The sequence below is a fragment of the Strix uralensis genome, chromosome 3 (assembly GCF_047716275.1).
Source record: "Strix uralensis isolate ZFMK-TIS-50842 chromosome 3, bStrUra1, whole genome shotgun sequence".
NCBI classification, from domain to species: Eukaryota; Metazoa; Chordata; class Aves; order Strigiformes; family Strigidae; genus Strix; species Strix uralensis.
The window spans coordinates 35,897,338-35,920,775 of record NC_133974.1 but is presented as its reverse complement, the minus strand read 5'-3'; the positions used below and the strand labels follow the sequence as shown (position 1 = coordinate 35,920,775).

At 38.7% G+C, this 23,438-nt stretch overlaps 2 protein-coding genes across 5 annotated transcripts in view; both read left to right on the top strand.

Moving 5' to 3' along the window:
• The window catches only part of FILIP1 (filamin A interacting protein 1), a 111,624-nt gene extending 107,334 nt beyond the window's left edge, over positions 1–4,290 (top strand). For all 4 annotated transcript variants that reach the window (XM_074861893.1, XM_074861892.1, XM_074861891.1 and 1 more), the window contains one exon: positions 1,973–4,290. Coding sequence is in view for 1 of the 4 variants with exons in the window: in XM_074861894.1 (XP_074717995.1) it covers positions 1,973–2,013 (41 nt within the window). In the remaining 3 variants the exon portion in view is untranslated. The remainder of the gene's footprint in view (positions 1–1,972) is intronic.
• A 3,995-nt stretch (positions 4,291–8,285) lies between these two features.
• On the top strand, positions 8,286–21,674 carry TMEM30A (transmembrane protein 30A). Its single transcript, XM_074861890.1, has 7 exons — positions 8,286–8,596; positions 14,100–14,216; positions 14,854–14,961; positions 16,028–16,115; positions 16,577–16,720; positions 18,455–18,661; positions 19,589–21,674. The coding sequence occupies exons 1-7, from the start codon at positions 8,324–8,326 to the stop codon at positions 19,780–19,782; spliced, it is 1,131 nt and encodes a 376-aa protein (XP_074717991.1). The 5' UTR covers positions 8,286–8,323; the 3' UTR covers positions 19,783–21,674.
• The last annotated feature ends 1,764 nt before the right edge of the window (positions 21,675–23,438 follow it).

Genomic DNA, 23,438 nt, shown 5'->3' with positions numbered 1-23,438 from the left:
AATAAATTGTTTTGTTTAAGTGAATTCATAGCTTCTTGAAATACTCACATTTATAACTAGAAAAATTTATGTAATCATATCCTACAGATATAATCATATTCCTGCAGGGGGTGGTCCAACAGAACTCTGACAAAATCTGCCCTACTATAATTTTAGCTTAACAACTCCTCAGACACCTCTTTTAGTAACTAGAGAGTGTGTGTATATATGCATGTGTGTGTATAATACACACATATATATAAGCATTACAAATGCAAACAACTGATAGACAAATGAAGAGCATACACATATGTGTGTGAGAAATTAATGAACAAATGAATAATAGAAGTGGAAATTCTTTGCTTTTTTAATTATTTCTCCTACTCTTTTCTGCATAATTGCTGTATTTGGTCTGTAGAAGGAAGACTGATTCAGAAACCTACTGTAGTTTTGCTGTTCATTCAGTGACTGAGCCTTTACAAGGAGCTTGATATTTTTCTGCTACCCATTTAGTTTTTAGAATTTTGTATCTAAATTCCATATTAATATATAATGTGCATAGTGAATATTAAGAAAAAAATTGTTTCATATACAGTTTGTGTGATTCCCATTGAAGTTAATGGGAGGATTTGCCTGAGGTTACAATCTGATATTAATTAAATGCAGCTTTTTACATCACATTCCGCAAGAGCTTGAAGTTAGAGAACAGCACTGGTTGTGAGTTAAAATCTTACTGTAGTTTGTGGTTCTTTCATAGTCATTGCTCAAAATTGGTAGAACTGGTATACATATCTTGTTGAAAATCATTTGTTATCGATAAAGTATATGGAAAAGAAACACTTTCCATTTGGGAAATTCTATTATTTCATTTGCCTGAACCTATTTTCTTGAATGTTACCTTAGCCCTGCTTTTCTGATGCACCATGCATGAAAAGCATCACGGGCATCTGCCATCTAGTGGCGAAGTCCTGGAATTAAGAGTACATGGAAAACGTGATTTTTATTTTTTCTGATAATGTAACTTAATCAAACATCTTGCAAGTATTAGTTAGGAAGCAGACAAAGGCAGAAGTCAATAAAAATGTAAAAGGGAATAATCATATGATTAGTGTCATTTCTTGGGTCGTGTAAACTTTGAAAAATCTTCAGTCTATTAAGAGGAAGGAATCTTAAGAAAAATAGTTTCAATTAAGAAAACTAGTATTTCTGAAAATGTATTATTGTATGTTTCTAGCTAGCAGAGGTAGGGTTATATTATTTGACATGCATAAAATATACCTTTTCAGAGAACAATGTCATTGGTAGCTAAATTCTCATATTAAAAAAGTTGCCTGTAAGAGCAGTTTAAATGGATAGAAGAACAGAAGACCAGGTCATTAGTATTTCAGCAGAGCCCACAGATTAATCAGGATCAGGAATCTCCTATGGGACATGCACGGCAAAGTTAACCCTGCTTTCAGAGACCATGCCAACACTTAGTTTTGCATGCTGTGGCTGAAATTTATCCCCATTGAAGTCAGTAGCAAAATTCAAGCAGACTTGCTGAATAAAACCAGCATAGGTTTCTAAGCCAAATTTAAATAAAAAATGAGAAATGACCCCATACCTCCTCAACATCCCTATTTCAGGATTGCCAGCAGATTTACAGGATACAAGAGACCCAACTCCAAGTCTTCCTCTTACCTGATTCGGGAGTGGGACTGGAACCTTGGTGTCCCTGTGGTTTAATCCATTCAACTGTATTTTCTTTTTCCCTATGGATGACCAAATGATGGTCTTGACACTGAAGTGGAAGCCAAGGGCCTCTGAGCCCTAGCCTGGTACTAATTTAGTTTACTTTTGTAGCATTTGCCATCAACCAGTGATGTAAGTGTATGAGACATTTGTAGAAGAAAAATGCTTCGCAGTGCCATTGTAATTGTTCTTCTTTAAAGTAACTTGTAATGTATTTGCAGCTTCATAAAACCAAATGTTTTGCTGTCTTTTCTTTTAGAGAGTGTCATCATTCACCAGTTACGCATGAACTCTAGATGAGTTACCGCCCCCACTCTATGCGCTCTGTGTGCACTACCCTCCTTGCCAGTTGGATGGATCACTGTAGAAGCTCTCTACCATCAACACCAGGGTCACTTGTGCTACTGATTATTCGTGGAAGTATTTATTGCTTCCATTAGATTTTATATATTTTTTCTTGGTAGAGCTTTAAGAATGAAGGGCCTTGCTGATGTTTTGAAAGTACATAGAGAGAGAGAAGCAGTCTTTCTGCCAGCTGAATTTCACTTTTATTTGCAAAGCCACGTGCTTGATTTTGTTTGATGTTTGCCATATAATTTATTTTTATAATACACTGTGTAAAGTAACTGTCCCAAAGTTGCAATTCCTGTTGTCCATGGCGCATTTATTTGTAGAATACACTGTCAAATTCACAATTTGATATTTTTGTAATAGAGAGTATGTAAAGAAAGAAAAATTTAACTTCAGCAATGTTTTGTGTTTAAATGGAAAAATATTCAGCACATTTTTTTGCCACCATGAGATTCTGTGAGACGAAATACTCTGAAGACTGCTGTATGGAATTTGTACTATTGCAGAATATTTCTTGCACTGTGTGATGGTTTGGCATAAAATTAAGTATTAAAGTCCAATGCCTTGAAATACAACCAGATTTACTCATTTTAAACAATGTAAGCCAGTTTTTAAAGCTGTGATTTTTTCTATATAATGTATGTTTTTATTTCTGCCTGTACCAAAAAAGTTGATTTTCATTACACTGTAACTAATAAATTTTCACAACTATGCAAATGTAATCAAGTGTTTGAATTTTAACTCTGATTTCTTAAGGTTGACAGTATTCATATATGTATTTGTTTATAGGGTCAGAATGTATGGCTTTGGAAGTTCCTTCTTCTGACTGGTATCTCATCGTGGTATCACAGTGATGTACATAGTAAAACTGATTCAGATATTAAGATAGGGAGAGGGATCTATCACCAAGCCCTTAATGACTTAATGGTTTCTAAACTTGTGCTCTCACTGCATTGGCAGAGATGTTTGACTGGTACGATCAGAATATTTAGCCCTGGACCAGTAGGACTGTATAAATGAGATGCCGTGCACTCTGCCATATGCTGAAGGGCACATTTTACAGTGGTGACTGTAGCTTTTCAAATAGCATCCAGAGAGTTCTGTGGCAGCTCTACTTAAAAAGATTTTTGAATGAATTATATATAAAGCTGGATACAACCCAGGCAAGGTCTTTTTTTCTTATACATTGCATAATGAATTATTTTTAATTAAGTCACTGGCACATATTTAAAATACTGCAGATTTTTTAATTGCAGAAGCTACTGGGAGAAACTACATTTTGGAATAGAAAACAGCGTTGCTTGCAGGAGATATGCTGTGAGATGCCAGAAAGAGTGCATTAACTCAGTGTCCCACTGAGATGACTAGGTCACAGTTCATCTTTGAAGCTGTAATATCGCACTGCTGTGTAGTCAATTTGATCTTCATGGGAGCCATGGGAGCTGCTTTTCCTTCTAGACAGGAATTCTGCAGCAAATGCTGACACTGTAGAGAACCAGGATATTCTGGGACCTGTATAAACTTTCTTGGAGTTGATCTGCATTGTAAAGAGTTTGCTAATACAGCTACACTGAGTAATAAAAATAAATGCTTTTTATCCTTGCAAAAGAGTCATTTTGTTGGTATAGCTTATGCTTCAGCTGGTACACCAAGTTTTTTAAGAAGTGGTTTTTTTTTTTTCTTACGGCAGACAATGTATGCCAATAACATAGCTGTGTCTGTAGATCATATTTTAGAGTGAGTTGAGAAGAATTCCAGCTTTCGGAGAGTAATACAGCTGAGGTGAATAAAGTTTAGTATGTGCCACATTTCAATTTGCTGTGCAGTAGAATGAACATTGTAATGACCCAGATCTTCCATTTTCAAAGCATTACTGGCGAATCAAAACTTACCCATGTTAACAACTACATTGAGCTCATCTGGAATGAAATTGCTGGCTATTTGAAAGTGACAGTGACATGCCTGAAATAAACTTCAGCTTTCAAATATGAGTAAGATGTAAGTAAAATCTTATTCTGAAATTGAGTCTGGATTTAAAAGGTCCCAATCAAAGTAGAAAATATTTTTCCTTGTCTGGTTTTTAATATAAAGCCGATTCAGTATGAGTGTATGTGTAAATTGTCCCGTTGATTTATGATTCCTAAACAACTATATAAACATTTACAGTTTCGCAAATAACATTAAATTTTTAAGCTTTACAAAATAAAGGTTTGTTTAAAGCATAAATACCGTTGTGGTGTATTTGAAATAATTTAGATTTTAAAATATTTTTTATGACCTGCAGCACTTTGGAGTAGGAGACTGGTGACACTGGTCATAAAAAATCCATGGTGATATACACTATTTCATCACTGATAATGGTTTATGCAGGTAGGACAATAAATTCTGATCTGACACCTGGCAAGCAGCTGAAGTATTTCACAGAAATGCCTGGAGGATAAAACTCAACATGTGCAAGGGGTACTTTGACAGGTGTATTTCATCTTCAGTGCATTTATGTTCCTGGTCACTTTTTTACATTACCTAATTTGGATATGAATCTAAAGCAAGTAAAGAAAGTGCATTAGCCACATAATTAGCCCATATTTGGGGGACACTCAGGAAGAAATCTATTAATATAGACTAAAGACATGATTAATTTCTACAAGTATTGTCATTTTAAAGGAAGTAATCAGGAAGTGCTTCCAGACCAAGCCGATGTAGAGGCTACCTTGGGCTATAGATATTAATAGCTTTTAAGCAACTGAAAATCAGTGAAAGATTGACTTTTCTCTTAAAGATCTTACTATCTAAAGACGATTGAAAGACCTGTGTTAGTGTAATTATAGGAGATAAAATGTTTCAACCTATTAAAAAAATCTCCAATAATTTGATTTTTAGAGAAAAACTCTACAGCCAGTGAGGTTTCCTTTTGCTTCATAGTGAAACATAATTGGACCAAAGAGGAGACAAACCTGCCTGTTTTGTAGAACCATCTCTAATGTAGAGAACAAGATATAAAATGGAGGTTACCGCCCTGACTGTTCCTGACTGACTCTTACTGTGAGTCACTGGATTTTAGCTCTTCTTCTGAACAGTAACATTGAAGTTGAAAACTTCATATTTAATGCTTTAAGTAATGTAGATTTGCTCCCTGACAGTTAATGCATTTTATTTGCCTCGCCTGTTCTAAATATTAGGGGGTTTAACTGCACAAGTTTTTATTTAATTAGGGTTTTTTTTAAAGAATTATTTAGCCCTTTCCTATTTACATCTTTTTGTACACTGTTAAGGCTCATTTTATACCCCTGAAATCAGACTTCATTTTTCAAAATAAAATTTTGTAATTTCAGCATTTAGGTAGTGTGATACATATTTGCTTCTTCCTTACCTTAAAAATGTAACACACCAAGGCCTTGACAATGTAATATATCTGTGTAGCACTCATTGCTAGATGAATGCCTAATAAATCAGTTTGCCACTCCACGTATTAGAAAAGAAACGTTATAAATGTATGTTTTAATAAGTATTTTTCTTTTTTTTTTTTCTGTACCCATTTGTCTTATAACTGCACACAAACCAATGTGAAGCATACTACAACACACAGCACCTTACTGTAAAATTTCATGAACGTGAAATTTGTTGATTGTACTTGCCTGGACATAAATGAGTTTGCCTTAGCGTAAAACTGTGAAATAATATTCAAACAAGATTTTGGCTTACCAGTGAAAAAGTAAAACCAATATACTGAAGTATTTATGCTGATATTCTTTATTTCTTTAAAGAATGGAAAATATACCCTGTGATTGCATCCAGTTATGTTACTGAGGAAGTAATTATTTTGGTAAAAAGAAAAATCATGCTTCTAATTAACCTGCTTGTTACAGTGCAAAATATATGTATAGACCAAGCTTACAGATGAACATAAGGCCTTAGATAGAACTGACTGAAGAGAGCTAATAGTGGATCTGATCTGTACGATATATTAAATAGTTTCTGTTTCACATCATGCAGAATAGCAAGTAGAGATTAGTTCAAACACATCACTTCAGTTGTTGCTTTGTCAATATGACAACGCTTATTCCCACATCAGGACTTGTCCATGAGGATGTGTACCATACCACACCTTCTCCTGTTCAAAATCAGATAGCAGCTGGTTCCCACCAGGTAGGAGGAAGGAAGTTCTCCTGTTTTCTCCTTTTTCCACATTTCCCAGATTTATCCTGGGCTTTTGTGGCCATTAGCATATCATTTGATACAAATGGAGCAGATCAGCACATAAAAGCTTTGGAGATCTTCATACCTCCATCGGACATAATTTGAGGTTTTCCTGAACTCGATTTAGCCTGGCCCCTAGGTGAAATGTCTCCCCTGCAGGTCGTTTTGAGTTTTTTTGAAGGAAAATTTTCACATCAACCTGTTTGCTTGACTGAGGGCCTCTCTGCAAGATCCTCTAGAAATTCCTTGCCATCTCACAGCACAGGTTTCTAAACCTGGGTTTGTTCCCTTGGGATCCCAGGTTGCATCTCACCACAGTTCCTGTGAAGCTGTGGGAGTAAAAGTTACTATAGCTGAAGGTGGTAATTGAAAACAAAAGATAATAAAGGGTGGCAACAGGGACAAGGCACTTAGCTAGGGGGAATGACAGCAAAAGGTAGGGCCCACAAGATGATGGAAAGGATAAATTAGGAATGAGATATAGCTTTAGCAGATGCCACAAAGAATACGATTAATTTTTGAACCCTATATAATTATTTAGACACCAAATTAATTCTTAAATTTTAGATGCCTAAGTGTCCAAATTTCCTGTGCAGTCTTTGAAGAGGTCTTTGGAGTCGCCACAGACTCTGCATTTGCACAAGTCGCTTGCTCCCCCCAGTGGTCTTTGTTGATGCTTTCGATTCTTCAGAGAACTAAACGGCATTTATTTTAGGAAAACTGTTCCACAGGCAACTAAAAAGTCTTAGACTGGATCAGATGCTTATAAAGTTATTTAATTAAATAGCTTTAATTATTTTTTCCTAAGATCAAGTATAAATAAATACTTGCTGATAGTGGATTTTGGCAAGTCTCTGTATAGTAAGGACTGCAGAGTCCTCATAAAAGAGACATTAATGTAGAAGTGCCAATAAAGTGAGAAATATGGGCTTTAAATTTTGCATTGGCCTGAGCCATGCCTGATAAAGCAGGCATTCTGGCATACAAATACATACTCCTGCACTGCTTTCCACAGGTGACTATTTAATGAATCGAATAGAACCGAGTAGAAGCCGTATGGGCTCCTAACACCACTATCTGTTATCTGCCTTCACTGCACTCCAAATCACTCACACACCTCCTGACAACAGAGCAGTGAAACAACTCCCAAAAGTGAGGGTTAGTATGAATGGCTTCACTAATCTCTTACAACTTTGCTGAGACATCCTGTATCACCACATCTTTACAGTGCCACTGATGCTGTTCCTATTTGTGAGAGCAGGAAAATTAAGTTAAGGTCTCCATTTTCGATCCAATGGATGCTCCCTTTGTCCAACAACCCTCTTCTGACGCAGAGGGAAGACGAAGGGTGGGGGGGCTCCTCCTGAAGCACGAAGTGGGGGCGACAAGGCTGCGGGCCCGGCGCTTCTCCGCTCACCGATGACCGCCAGCCTTGTCACCCGAGGGTCCGAGGGCCGCAGCGAGGGCTCTCCCGTGAGCACACAGGGCCGGGCCGCGCCACCCGCCTCGGAGAAGAGCCTGTGGGCCGGCTGGGACCTCCCTGCCTCCCGGACTGCGGCGCCGGAAGAAAGCGAGTAAGCTGGCAAGCGACGCGGGGAGGGGCAGAAGGGCTGGGCAGGGCCGGGCCGGGCAGGTCGCGCTCCCGCCGCCGCCCGAGCCGCGGCGCAGCGCCGAGGGGCAGGAACCGGCGGTGCGCTCCGACCCCTCCCGTCCAGCAGCGCGCCGAGGGCCACTGCGCATGCGCCGTCTCACCTCGCCCCTCCCCCGCCGCGTGCCGGCGGAAGCGGCGAAGCGCGCAAGCGCAGCTCCCCCTGCCCAGCGCCGGGGCGGGGAACGGTCTCTGCGCACGCGCAGCTTGGTCGCGGTCGTCCACTCGCCACCGGGAGATGGGGCGTGGCCAGGGGTCGTCATCAGCCGCGCGCCCGCAGCCTCCCTCCCTCCTGCTGCGGCCGAGGGCGCAGGCGCGGTGGCCTCCGGTCACGTGTCGGGCGGGGGGCGGGTCTGTGACGTGCGGTTGCTGGTGTCGCCGGCGGCGCCGGGTCGGGCCGGGCGGCGTCGCACCATGGCGGTGAACTACAGCGTGAAGGAGGAGGCGGACGGGCACCCCTCGGGCGGCGTCGGGGTGCCAGGCGGCGGGGCGGTGGGCGGTGGCGGCGGAGGGGCCGTGAAGACCCGCAAGCCCGATAACACGGCGTTCAAACAGCAGCGGCTGCCGGCCTGGCAGCCCATCCTGACGGCGGGCACGGTGCTGCCGGCCTTCTTCATCATCGGCCTCATCTTCATCCCCATCGGCATCGGCATCTTCGTCACCTCCAACAACATCCGCGAGTACGAGGTGCGCAGGGGGCGGGGGGCACTCACGGGCTCCTCCCGCCGGCGGGGCGGGGGGCGGTGGCGGCGGCCGGCGGCGGCCTGGGCCTGGCCGTGCGCCCGGGCGGGATGGTGGTGCGGAAGCCCCCGGAGGCCGCTCGGGGGGCGCCGGGCCGGGCTGGGCCGGGCGAGCCGTGTCAGGGATCGCCTTCCCGTAGGCGGCCGGCCGTTCCTTGCGAAACCTGCTGCCGTCTCTCTGCCGATGCTCGGCGGCAAGTAGAGGCTTTCGTGGCTTCTGTGGTAAACGGACACCTCGCCCTGGCTGTTCCGATTCAGTTTAACGTTTGTACTCTTAACAAACCATCCGTTAATTACTCTGAGGAGACGTTGAGTTTACAGAGTATCCTTCGCACAGCTTGGAGCCTTCCTGTCAGCCTTGCCAGTGCTCCCGAGCAAACTTCCAGGGAAGTTACTGCCGGTATTTAATCAACACAGCCCAACGCAAATTTTGTTCTCAGTAGTACAGAAAGTACGTGCATCTTCCTGGGGATAGCATGGGGCAATAGATTATCTTTAAATGTTTTAAAATAATTGTAGTTTCAGGACAAAACTCTGCGGTGAATGTATTGCTATAGTTCTTAATGTGCGCTAATGATTTGACGTTTTAGATGGTCTATGGGAGACCAGGGTGTCTGGAGTAAACTTAGAAGCAAAGGTCGAAGAGTGTGGCTTTTTCTAATTATACTTGCAAAAACTGAGTTATTTACATCTGATAATTAACCACACCACCGCTGTGAAAAGTTGCTGAGTGTTAACTGAAAACTAAACTGTGTATCACAGTTAGGTCCATTTGATATCAGAATCACTTTGTGTTGTAAGGAAACAACCCAAAGGGCTTAGGAACAACCTTAGAAAGCAAACTGACGAGTATGATTAGTTTCAGTGAGCTAATAGGACCAAGATTGATTGCAGGAAAAAAAGAAAGTGTAGTTGTTTGTTGGATTGCTGTATTGAAGAATATGAATTTTTGTGGATCAAATAATGCTACTCGTCAGAGTAAGCTGTCACTTTCAAATAGTGTTCAAGAACAGAGGCTTGGCTAGTGGTCATAATGTGGCAATGAAGCCCAATTAACTAAAGAAATCCTGAGGCAGGCAATGAATGGTATTATATTGTCATATTTCTGTTAAAATGCAAACAGTATTACAGTAAAACCAATTTTAAGGTTCACTTTCCTTTTATGTTAAGAACTAAAATTCTACTCAAGGAGAAAAGCAGAAGTGAATAAAACAAAGCTGAAGTGTATTTTACAGTGTCCAAATGTTGTATGTAAGCATACATTTGAAGAGTAATTGCTTCTTGTGTCAAGGTTTGAGGATATACAAAACGTTTGCAAATTGACACAAGTACTTCGGAGAATATTGCCAAGTTGTCCTGGGCATGTGGACTTTTAAAATGACATGTTGTAGTCATATTTAAGGTAAATAAAATCACATGTTTTCAACAGGAGAGAAGTAAAAAAATAAAAGCCTTGCTAACTCTTGTTTTTTTGACAGTTGCATTTAAAATAGCCACTTCTATAATAATACAATGTCTTAGATCATAATGAGTATAAGGTAAATATAATTGGATAAATATATCTCCTTTTTTTCATTATGACTGGATCTGTGTTGATCTATAAGGACAGGAAATGCATCAGAGTTTCATGAGTCCAAAAATGTAAGCAACTTCTTGTGCCTGTATTGCTGCTGTATGCATACACAGAATTTACCTACTATAGTTGCTTAGCAGCTCAGTCATGTATTCCTGTAAGTTCCAGTAGGAGCCAAAAACTAGATGTTCCTACCTAACATGCAGTACGTAAATCTATAGGTGAGCTGGGAGCATGACCGATGCTCCCCTACGCAATCAGATTGCATATATAAAGCAGTTATAGACATTTGGAAACCAGTTGGAAGGTGCTGGCCTTCCACCCTTTCTAATTTCAAGATCGGAAATGGTTTCATTCGTTTGTTTCTTTGTGTGGATTCACTCTTGTATCATCCACCTCACGTGAAGCTCTCTCAAGTCAGATCATTAGGCTTTCGTGAGGACAAGAAGGACAGAGTTCTTGACTTCTTAGAGTATGATCAGACAGCCGGGGTATGCTGGTAACAATGGAGAAATTTGGCATTTGTTCTCTGATCCTTATGCATGTTTTCTTAAGTGTTGTAAGGCAGAAAATCTGCGAGTGATATCATTCTAAAGGCAGCTGAATTTTAGAAAAAAAAAGTTTAAATCAAAAAAGGCTTTACAGTTGCAGCAACAAAATGTTGGTCTGTAAAATGTTTCATCTACATTTGGGCTCTGAACACCAGTGAGGGATGCAGTTTAAGACACTGCTGTCACCTTTATGGTTAGCTGAGATATGTCCCTGCTCAGTATGCTGGCTTTTGTTGGTAACTTCCAAAAGTTATTCACAGATAGCTGTAAATTTAGCTCTGGGAGACAAGACATCTAGAAGCTACGTGCAGTGACTAAGCTCTTTTAAAAACTTATTCGGAGGAGGAAACAGAGGTAGTTATTTACACCTACGCACTAGACAATAGCATACTTGTTAAGTGTGTGTGTGTGCATATATGTATGTATATATAGTTGCCTGTAAACTTAGTGTGTTGGAATTGAATAGGATGTATAACTTATGCCCCTGAAATACATATTTATGTACAGTTCAAATCACCCTTTCCTGGAACTAGATATTGCAATATCTCTGTGAACTGTGCAGTTCTCATACAGGTGCAAGGACTGAGCAGCAAAATGTAGCTTTTCCATTGATTTCCTTTATAAGTTCTCTTGAATTCAAATGTGGAAGATTTCCAACAGCTTAAGTGTACTAGAATTATAGTGGGTTTTTTCTATAACACTTTCTCACTGTTTCAAAGGGTATAAACAGCCATTTATCTTGGGTTTGAAAAATGAAAAATGAAAAATAGTTCATCTGGGTGGAAAATGAGAATTAGCTGTGTAAATGTCTTTTTGTCCTGTTCCTAAAGCATGAAAGAGTTCTGTATTTTCTGATTTTTTTTTTTCTGGAATGGATAAGAAGCATCGACAGAGCATATTAATGTGTGATTAAAACTGAGGAATATCCAAACCATTGTGTAGGGAAGATATAGTCATGCTGTGACTGCTGCTGTGAAATGCATAATCATAGTTAAAACACCAGACAGACTTTTAAGGCATGACTAGGAATGAAGAACCGGAGGAAAGTGGATTACTGTTGCATACATCTTCAGTGTTGTGTGCTGTTCCAGTAGCCCCACCTCAAAAATGATACAAAACTTAATAAAACCTACTGAGAGGGATAGCAAAGAGGACCAGAGTTATGGGATTTTATACAAGAAGTGGCCAAGCAGAGTAGGATAAATATGTGACAGTGTATGAAGTTTACAAAATAATAAATGATTTGGAGTATATGAATATGCAATAGTTATGTTATTTCTGTACTGCAAACATGTAAATCTACTGAGAAAGACATCAAGAGCCTGAAGAGCCATTGGTGCTGGATAACTTGGATATACCCAGATCAGGGGTTGCTGGGAAGGGCTCACTGTGTGGGTTTGTCATACTCAGCTGCTGGCTGATGCCTGGGGACCTGTGTTCCTGCTGTGGACCCCAAAGTCAGGCCTTCAGTTCTCGAAGTTCTGGTTTCACTGTTTTGTCAAGAAATGAAGACAGATACTTCTGTCCCTTTAAATAAGCTCTCTGTTGAATGTAACTTGTAAATGTGGATGCAAAAAAACCCACTTGTGTTGGCAGTTGCTGTACAGGGAAGCTCTTGGCTAGCATTGAGGCTGATAGCACTGGTCAAAAGCATGGTTCTGTTTCAGTATACATCAATTTCATGCTCCACAGAATTTAGTCAATTATATTTTTAAAAGTAAAGTCTTTAGATCTTTTGCAACCTTGGAGTACTTGAGTTTGTTCTGTATCTAAAACTTGTCCACACACTGGAGAACTAGATCAGGATATGGAGGTTTAAGTCCTTTCTAAAGGAAATGCTTGCTTAAGCTTATTCTAGCAGGAAAAAGAACCCACTGATGAACAAATGAGATGCATTGTTTGTTAAGAGCAGTGGTGGTCTGCTGTAGCTCAACAGAGCTGTTCAGGACTGCTGCCGTAGTGCTATTTCTAGATCAGCATAAACTCAATATCTTGTTCAGCTAAGGAAGCAAAGATTATGTGATCCTTTGTCTCTCTGCCAGCTAATAGCTTCTGAAGCTGACTCGTTTCAGCTAGGCTTGTCAAGGTCTAGGTCTCATCTCTCAGAAATCTGGCAGCAGAGCAGATAGTGATAAAAGTGACGAGGGAAGGGTTGCAGCTTCATAGATATCAAAGAAATTGCAGGAAGAGAAACCTTGAAGAAGATTGAGAAGAAAATAGGCTTCAGTTGTTCCCTGAACCTTGAAACTATGTGTTTGTTTTAGCTAACCTTAATACAGGTATTAGTGTGATTTATGATCTGTCCTAATTCTTGATAATGTTTTTCATTACAAGCATAAATCGGGGCAAACCATTTGCAGCAACCTTTCATAAAACTATATAGGTGTTACCATTTAAATGATATTGCTTTTAAACAGTTTGTTGCCATAACTTGGTATTTGTTACACTGATCTGAGCCTAAATTCTAAATAGGAGGTTCATAGTAAGTGTAGAAATTTATAGGCAGATGGAAGCCTTCTCTGGCTATGCTTGGACCTAGCCTGCTGAGCCCAAGTTAATTATTTCCTGCCATTCACATGCTGGAACTATATGTGAAAGAGAACTAATGTGGTCAAGTGACCAGTTGGCTTGAGTCGTAGGGTGAGCTCATAGCTGCTAAGGGTATATTATGCGTACTGTCCGGGTAGCCTGAATGTATAGATTTCAAATACTGCCTTTTTTGAGCAACACTATTAAACCAGATTAACACTGATCATCTTTCTTGTCCATCTACTGGTGTTTTACCATTCCTGGCAAAACAGCACTAGTATCTTCATCTTCCCTATTTTAGGACAGTTCTTGGGAATTAAGTGATTTTTTTTTTTTTAAATTTTTTTTAAGTTTTCTGATTAATTAGATGGCTAAAAATGGTCAGTTAAGTTTTCTAATGCAAACCTTTTTTATTCAATATCTAGACTTTTAAAAATGTAACCTCTCTGGAGAGCATTTAAAAGCTCAGATCTGCTTGTCATATAGTGGGTGTTTGGAAACATCAAGTTGTCTGGAGTATCTGTTGTTTGTGTTTTGGTGTGTGTTTTTTTTATTTGCTTGTTTTCTCCAGCAGTAATGGGCTTAACTTTATTTGAGGCTGAAATCAAGCATGTGGACAGAATTACAAAATCATTTAGGTTGGAAGGGACCTCTTGAGATCATCAGATAGCCCTGAATGGGCTTTTGGAGTTGAGGTATAATAAGATTGCAAAATAAGTGCCACGTCAACTCTCTGGCTTATTAATCAATTTTCTTTGCTCTTCCATTGTAAATTAATGACTTTTTTTCTGTTCTAGATTGACTATACAGGAACAGAGCCTTCTAGTCCCTGCAACAAATGTTTAAATGTGTCCTGGGACAGCACAACACCTTGTACTTGCACCATCAATTTCACACTGGAACATTCATTTGAGGTATGTTACCCTGTATGCAAAGTGAAATTAGAACAGTTTATATGGTTTCTTTCATAATCAATAGGAAAGCTGTATCAGTTAAGTCTTCTTTTTTTTTTTTTTCTATTTTAAAGGATTACTTCTAGTCTGTGAACTTGGATCTGATTTTTATGTGGCTTTTCAGTAGCAGGGATGAGACGTTTTTTAATGCCTTTGTTTATCAGGAAAGGTACAACATTAAATGGAATGCTTGTGTTTTACACATTTAGATTTACCATATGTGTCATACTTGGTGATTAGATCAGCTATTCCTGCATGATTTACAAAAGCTCGTTTCAGTGAGAATTGGAAATACCAGATAAGTGCTTTCTGACAAATTTGAGGCGAATAATGAGGCTTAGGGGTTTAACATAGGATAAGATAGGTGTTGGGATTAGTGCTGGTGGGTATCATTCTGATAGTTTATGGGCATGATTATACTATTTGACTTCAGGATGCCAGCTTATGTTAGGATAGTACTCTTACGTACTCGGTGTGAAGAAAGGATTGAGGCTTCTGCTTTATGAATGTTGCTGTAAATTAAACACAGAGTTTAAGAGGTTAAAATTTACGCTTTGTGCGAATGAAAACCCCTCTTGCCCCATCTTGCTTCTTGTAGAGCAATGTATTCATGTATTATGGACTTTCCAACTTCTATCAAAATCATCGTCGTTATGTGAAATCTCGAGATGACAGCCAACTAAATGGAGATAACAGTTCGCTACTTGTAGGTATTCATTGGATATTAATAAGCAGCTAACTTCGGACTATTGCATACATTTCCACATAGCAGTGTATGTAGTTTAATGAGGTACTAGAATTTTTGTATAACAGAAAACCACCATAAGGAATTCATATTTTTTTATAGAAAATAATTGTGTAATAGTGTAAAATTTCATGTTAATAATTTCATTAAGCAGACAGCAATGCAGTACTTCTTTCACTTTGCAAATTTGAATAGTTTTAAACTGTCGTGTTATCAGTAGTGTCTATCTGTATCCATTCTATCTGAAGTTTTTGTTTTCAGTATAAAAGAATATTTGGTTACCTAGCATTTGGGTTGGATATTGCAGCTAAATGCATCCATTTTTGTGGACGCTGGTTCAATATTGAACATCAGTGACAGTGGAAGATAGCAGTACTATGTATTCTGTTCAAGGCACTGTGTAATGTTTAGGGCCAGACCTCTCCTCTAATTTTTAGGAGGAGTGGAAATACAGTTGGGTTCTTGCTCCAGCAAGGATGATTCTCCCTTTTTACCTGTAAACTTTAAAAAAGGGGAGAGTTTCAGAAGGCTATATCTGACAACTGACACAGGGTTTTGGGGGGGCCTTTTTCTGCTTGCATTTTTGGCATGCTGTTGGGAGTCCTTGCAACCTTTCATGTTTTATGTTACGCTTGGTTTCTTATTAGTCTTATTTTCTATAACATTGATGCATACTTTAAAAAAACCCCACCTTTAATAAAAGAATATTTGAGTACATCATGTTGGGAAATCGTTTCTATTAAAAGATAAAAGTTCCAATAGCTTCCAAGAAAAGCCTTATTTTTAGTGCGACCATGATGGGATTCTGACTTTATTCACGTTTTATTTAGATTTTATTACTGCTTGTAGAAGAAAATCATGCTAACTACTATTGAATGCTGAAGTATTTGTAAATAACCTGACTTGTGAAAATATTGGTTTGGGGTACACTTAAGATGTTGCACGTTATTGAGGTACTGTAGTGAAAAACAGGTTAGTTGAATAAACTAGCACAGACTCATCTGCCTTTTTTCTTTCTAACTATCAGAATCCAAGTAAGGAATGTGAGCCTTACCGCATAAATGAGGACAAACCCATTGCTCCGTGTGGAGCTATTGCCAACAGTATGTTTAATGGTATGGTAACACTTTTAAGTTATCTCTTAGATTTTTTTGTGATCTAGCAAATGTTTTGTGTCGCATTGCAAATTATTCTAAGACCTCGTGGGCTTTTTTGGTTTGAATTAACACATTTTCATTGTTCAGAAAAAAAAATAAATATATTGTACTGCTGTTGCTTTTTTCACAATTGCTGTGAGAATAAGTTTAATCTGATAGTGTACAAAGGATGGAAATATCTCTTGTGAGAAGCTTGTTACTGCTGTGGAGTAGAAACATAGATATCATATATGGATAATACACTGCTATCTAATACACGTTGATTCAGAACAGCTTGTGATTGTGGCAGGTAGGTAACAAATGCCTTGTCCAGTTCTTTTGTTTTGTTTCTCCTGGAGGTAATTGTTCCGCTGCCTATCAGGATCATCTGTCTAATGAAAGTTTCTTCAACTGGTTTTCTAATTGGATTTTCTCTTTAGATACATTGGAATTATACCGCATTGATAATGACACAAGGATTCCTATTACTTTGATTAAAAAAGGCATTGCATGGTGGACAGATAAAAATGTAAAGTTCAGGAATCCTACAGGAGATGGAAATAACTTAACTGCACTTTTTCAAGGTAAAAAAAAGAAAGATGTGAAATTTTAAGAATAACAAAACACTGAAGTGCATTGTGATTCCAATAAGTTTTACCTCACTGACAACATTTTACTGAATGTGCTAATTAAAAACATTGTGGTTTCCTGAAGAAATCCAAGCTAAGGACTACTCTGTTATCTAGAAAGGTTGTCTTTAAATTATGAAAGTTGCAAATTTCACATTAAAGTGTTTGGGTTTTATCTTTACTGTAATTCTCTTTTTTTTTTTTTTAATTTCTGATTTGTTTTTTCACCTTGAATACTGGAAAAAGCCTAATATATGCACTGCTGTTGTGGTTTAACCCCAGCTGGCAACTAAGCACCACAGAGCCGCTCACTAACTGTGCCTCTGCCCAGTGGGATGGGGGGGAGAATTGAAAGGGTAACAGTGAGAAAACTGGTGGGTTGAGGTAAAGACAGTTTAATAATGAAAAAAACCCAACCCCATTGTAAGGAGGAAAAAAAAAAACAAACCACCAAAAAACCCCAAAAACAACCAACAGAGAGGAAAATGAAATCCAAGAAAAACAAGTGATGCAAAAGAAAACAAGTGTTCACCACCGAGTCCCTGAGCAATGGCAGCCCCTGCCTACCTCTACCTGCCCAGTTTTATTCCTGAACACGATGTCATATGGTATGGGATGTCCCTTTGGTCAGTTGGGGTCAGCTGTCCCAGCTGTGTCCCCTCCCAAACTCTTGTGCACCCCCAGCCCATGCACTGGCAGGGCAGTCTGAGGAGCAGAAAAGGCCTTGAGGCTGTGTAAGCAATGTTCAGCAATAAATAAAACATCAGTGTGTTATCAACACCATTTTCATCACAAATCCAAACCACAGCAGGATAGAAGCTACTATGCAGAAATTTAAGTCTATCCCAGCCAAAACTGTTACAACTGCTATAATGCTTGGATTTCACTTGAAAAGAAATCCTGCAGTTGTTTAATCAAACTCTTCATATGGAATTTTCAGTTAAATGTTTCTACTGTTAGGTTGTGCAAAATTTTCTGAAAAACATTCTTTGTGATTAGAAGTAACTGATGTCTCTCACTTGTTAGGTTAAATAAAGTTTAGTAAATCAAAGGTTTTTTTGGCTGCTAATGTCTGAAAATAATCTTCCTCAGGGCTCTAAGGTGTGTGTGTGTGTTTCTGCAAGGTATATAATAATTTCAGGTTTAACCTGATGTGGGTTTCTTGCTTAGTCACAGCCAAATTACATGTTACCAATGCGATGCTACCCTTGGAAAACAAGATACTTTACCCTAATGCAGTGTAGAATTGTATTTCCAACAAAATTATCAAAAGCATTAGTATGGCATCATCTGAAATATTGTACATAATTTATTTGCTTATGGTCCAGGAAGTGGTAGTCAAACTCTAAACAAGTGAGCAGAGGAGCTATCATCATAATGGAGAACTATCTCACTAAGTAATATTTTGAGACATGTCTTCCTAGCTATTTATAAATGTGTAGGGAAGGCAAATTTGTTTAAACAAATGGACAGTGCTGTCATGAGAATAAATGGATATGCACTACTATTTAAATGCTGCAAAATAAAAAGTTCTTAAACAGCCTAGGGTCTTGCAATAGTAGTGAGCCAACCTGTCTGTTCATACTGTTTAGAAGTTAGTATGTTTTTTTGTAATATTAGAATGAATTTTGGTGAGCCATAGTCCTGTATTTGAAATACTTCGTTGTTATTATTTTTGTTTATTCCTAGGCACAACAAAACCTGTAAACTGGCCCAAGCCAGTGTATATGCTGGACTCGGAGCCTGACAACAATGGCTTTATCAATGAAGACTTCATCGTGTGGATGCGTACTGCTGCTCTGCCAACATTTCGCAAACTGTATCGTCTCATTGAAAGAAAGAATAACTTGCAGCCTACCTTACAGGCTGGAAAATATTCTTTGGATATTGCATACAGTATCCTTTGAAAAACCTTGGAAAGTGGCTAAGGGCCTTAGCTGGATTACACGGGCATATATTTGTGCAAGTTGAAATTGAACTAGCCTTTTTTCTTACCATCTCTAAAACAAAAGATGGCATTGAGCTGTGGTTGAAAATTGGTAGTGAGAATTGTGTAGAATATTACGAACTTTTACTTCTGTTGAACTTTTTATAGAATTAGTAGCTTTCTAGTGAAAGGGAAATCGGATTGTTTGGGTGCTGTAAAGGAATTGAGAAGCATAGGAAAAAGGAAAGACCAGAGGTAGTTGGTAGTCTAGAAATTTGAGAACTTTAACTTCAAGGTGTAATGACAATATGTAATCAAGGGCAGACTGATTTTGTAAGTCAGAAAAATGCCAGAGCTGTGGGTCAGGTAGGGGTCTGTCATTCTGTTTTGGACAAACTAAAGACTTAGGTAGGAGTGCAGGAGACTAGAGGAGGAGGGTTGTCATAGTTACTGAATTCTTAACATTTGAAAGCACTTAATGATAATTTTTAAATAGCTACTGCAGTATTTTCCTCTGCTGCAAAACTGTGGAGAGTGTATATAAAACTGAATGGACATAAAGAAACATTTTGTGATAAAATATATTCAAAAACTAAAATTTAGATTTCTCTCATTTTACTAAAGCTGCTTTCAAAAACCCATGAAATCATGCATTTACTCTTCCCTTAAAAGGGATTAATATCTCCTAATGTGGCATTTTTCTTGGAGTAGCTGACAATGCCCAGATTGGTCTTGGTCTAAAAGAACAGCTAAATGTTTCATGTGTGCACTTTGAGTATTCAAAGACAGCAGTTTGTATTTGGAATATGAGTGAAATGACCCCAGAATTTTAATGTGCTTGACCACATAAGGCTAGATTTGGAAATGTTCTTCTTGTTTTCCTAAATGTTTTTCAGATTATCCTGTACACAGTTTTGATGGACGAAAAAGAATGATCCTAAGCACCATCTCGTGGATGGGAGGCAAAAATCCCTTTCTGGGAATTGCTTACATCACTGTTGGGTCCATATGCTTCTTCTTAGGAGTTGTATTGCTGATCATCCATCACAAGTATGGAAATAGAAACACTAGTGCAGACATTCCCAATTAATCTTGCATTCTGAAAACAAATGTACTGCATGTGCATCAAGGCCAGTCCAGAGTGGACCCGGTTTTTCAAAAATAAATCTTTGCTTCTGTCACTTCTGATACTGGGTATATACTTTTTATCTAAAGCTCCCCTTTCCCATATCATGGATTAACTTTTGAAAGTGATTGGTATACAATTAACTATATTGATTGTTTCTCTGCCTATGTCAGAAACAATTTTTCTGATATTTGCCGCTAACTGGGCAGGCCACATGATGCATATAGCTCCTGTTCCCTTGGTGCATCTGCTGCTTGTTCATGTGCTGTGTAATGTTGGTATGATTCAGTGCATACAGATTGTGTGGAGAAAGACTGTTATAAGATATTGTAAATGGTTAACTTTCCAGAATTCAGATGTCAGTGCTGTTGAAAGGAAAAGTCAAGTCTTAAATGTTTTTCAATTTACTGTCTTGTGTGCATGGGCTATGTTTCTTGCTGAGATTTTAATATATTTATATAAGTTGTTAAATATTTTTCCTGTCTCCTACCCACCTCTGTTGTGTTAAATCCTTTAAGTGCTGTGTAAATTTCAGCACTCTGGATTCTTTGTATATTTACAATATATGTGCCTGGCCAGTAAACTAGCATCCTATGAAAATACCAGAAAACCTATTTGTTAATTATCTGCGTGAGTTCCATTTAAAGATTGTTCTAAATTGGGAAGTGTTCGTTGCAGCTAGAGTCTGCTTTTTTTCCCAATTTTCTTTGCTTTGAGTCCTGTCCAATACTAGTTTACTTACTGTGCTTGCTGGTTTTGCTTTTTGTGAGCAGCTCCAAGCATTAATCAAGAAGAATCTAAAATGTTTTTTCTGTTCACAAATTTGGGTAAATTCCTTTTACTGAAGGAGTTTCCTAACTTTCTTGAGGCATATGTACTCTGAGCAGGCTTTGTTGTAAAGAAATTGTCATACACTTTTTCTGTCTTTAGAGTGAACACCACATTAATTTTTTGCGGTGTTAAGATAGTAAACTATAGAAATTCAAAAGTTGAGAGGGCAGTAACCTCTTTTGGCTGAAATGCAGCTTGAGCTTGCTGTGAAACCTAATTTAAATATTGCAAGTTAGAAGCAATGTGCAGATTAGTGTCTTAAATCAAATTACAGAGGGTTCACTTTTTGGCTCATTAAAAGTTAACTGTAACCTGTAAAATATTACTTTTTGGGTTTTTTTTAGATGATGCACAGAAATTGTAATGTATATGGTGGAGATCACTTTATATGCAACTAGCTTGATAAAGTATTGAGTATATTACAAAAGACCTAATAAATTCTGCAAACCATTTAATAAGATATTTTGTTTTGTTCTTGAACATACATTTATTTTCATCTGGATGAAAAGACGTATTCTTACTAAGTGTGAATGGAGTTTAAGTGACTTGTATTTCTGGGATTGCATATTTGTTACAAAAAGTTGTTTAGTCATGGTCCAGTATCTTAATCTATAGCCAGCTTTAAGCAATACTGCTAATTTATCACATAAACGTTTTCACTGAATTACTTGTGTAATCTTTTTAAGATAGCAGTTTAAGTGTGTAAAGTCTCTATAAACTGTGGAATGAGGCAGTGTTTCCAGTGTGCTAGCTTTCTGTAACTCCATAAAATAACTTGTTTGCATAGTACAGTGTGGCAGCACAGGGCTTCTAAATAGGCAAAAGACTAATTTTATTTACAGTATTGTATTTATGTTGCTGGACTTGAAGAGCAAGGGTATGTACCTTTGATGTTGCAAGGCAGAAAACTCAAACAAAATGCTGAACTTGCTTTCATCTGTAGAGTAGCTGCTAGTCCAAAATACAGTAAGCAAGTAAGGGGATGTCTCCCAATTACTCGTTATTAAAATATTTTGATTTTTAAACTTTGTGTTTGTCACTTGAAATGCAAATATACTCTATTTCATTCATAATCCCTATCTTCTTCCAAGTAGGAAATGCTGCTTTTTGGGCTGTGTTCAAAATTAAAACAAAGTGGGTTTTTATCTGTACCTTAAAATATTTTTCAATGCCTTATCTTTTTTCTACAGACTATAGCTGTCAGTGTTTCTTTGATCTTGAAGTACACCGGGATGAGAATTGCTGTCTGTTTTTTGTTACAGTTAAACTTTTTCTCTGAGAGCCTGTAGCAGTAAATACTTGTCAGGCAACATGCCTGATGGACAGTGTGCCTGAGGAGCTTAAAATACTTATAAGAGCTTAAGATAGTAGATCAGATTTGTAAACTCTTCCTTTCATCATGCTCATTTGTCTTGATGTCATATGGATAACTGCAGAGACCCTTGGATTTCGTATTTTGTAACAAGTTGCCCATATGTGACGTGTTCAAAGCTGAAACCATGGCTTCCCTGTCTGACACTTCTCAGGGCAGTGTCGCTGTCCTGATGTTCAGTGTCATGTGTTGAATTTGGATTTGACCACCTGTGACGTGGTTCTTCAGTGGCATCCTTCACAGGTATTCACTACCAGGGTTCAGAAATACAAAGAGCAATGCCTTTGCTTTCCGAGTCTTACCCAGCTGAGGCAGTGCCCAAAGTGTGAGATACTATAAGCTTTCTGGAGGCTGCTGCAGTTACAAGGGTCTGCCTATGAACAAATCTTTCCTGGATACAGTAATTTGGGAAACTAGCGTGTGTCTCTTGTGCAAGAGCTCTCCAAACAAATTATCTTGTGTGAGACCAACTTCCTTGTGGTTTCTTGGAAAAATCTACATCCCTGTAACAAAGCAGATTGTCACCTCAGGTATTTTTTTAACCGCATTGGGCTATTTGGGGAGCTGTCAATTGTGCTTTGCTGAGTCAGCTTATAACTGGAATGTGAAAGATCCTTCACAGCCTTTGCCTCCCAAGGTCACACTGGTGCTGAAACTAGGTTCTCAGTAGCATGGGTTTGCTTAAATTATGAATGTTAAACCTTGGAGAATGCAAGTCTTGTCTTTTTTTTTACAGAAATCTGTGAGAGGAAAGGCCATGACAGTCTAGGGTCAAGTAACATCTGCAGGCATATGTATCTGCTTGAATCCATCAAATAGAGCAATGAACATAGCTGGGTTTGGATTGGATTCACAGGAGGTATTATTGACTGCACCTTTCTCTCAGATGCCCTAGTTGCCATGGGAAAATAAGGGTTACAACATCTATAGACAGACAGATGTCCAAGACTGAGTTGAAGTGAGTGTCTGGTGGGAAAATGTGACTGAGTTTATAAAGCAGAATGTACCCACAATTACTTTAAAAAAAGTTAACTGATTTGAATGCAGCTGCTGAAGACAAAGAACAAGGTGTAACCATAGAGTAATCTGGAAGCACTGCAAATGATTCTTGATCTTCAAAGTTCCCGTGACAAGAATATGGTTTCTGATCTTGCCTGAAAATTTGTGACCTACCCTTGGTACTACATATGTTTGTTTTTTATAGAAGTTCAATATTTGTGTTTCCTGGGGTTGTTCCCTGTAACGAAACTAACTAGCTATGATGAGTTAGCAACAAAGAGGGCAACAACACAAAGGCCTTCAGGAAGGCCTGCAGTATCAATCTGAAAATCAAGCCAGTCCCATGAGGGTTTTGTATTGACCTAGTAAAAAAAAAAAAACAAAAAACAAACACACACCCCCCACCCCCCCCAACCCC

Bases quoted from the DNA above. Each gene is read 5' to 3' on its own strand.
- TMEM30A (XM_074861890.1), top strand. From the start codon at position 8,324: ATGGCGGTGAACTACAGCGTGAAGGAGGAGGCGGACGGGCACCCCTCG. The intron at 14,217-14,853 runs GTATGTTACCCT...TGCTTCTTGTAG, and splicing joins CACTGGAACATTCATTTGAG to AGCAATGTATTCATGTATTA. The intron at 16,721-18,454 runs GTAAAAAAAAGA...GTTTATTCCTAG, and splicing joins CTTAACTGCACTTTTTCAAG to GCACAACAAAACCTGTAAAC.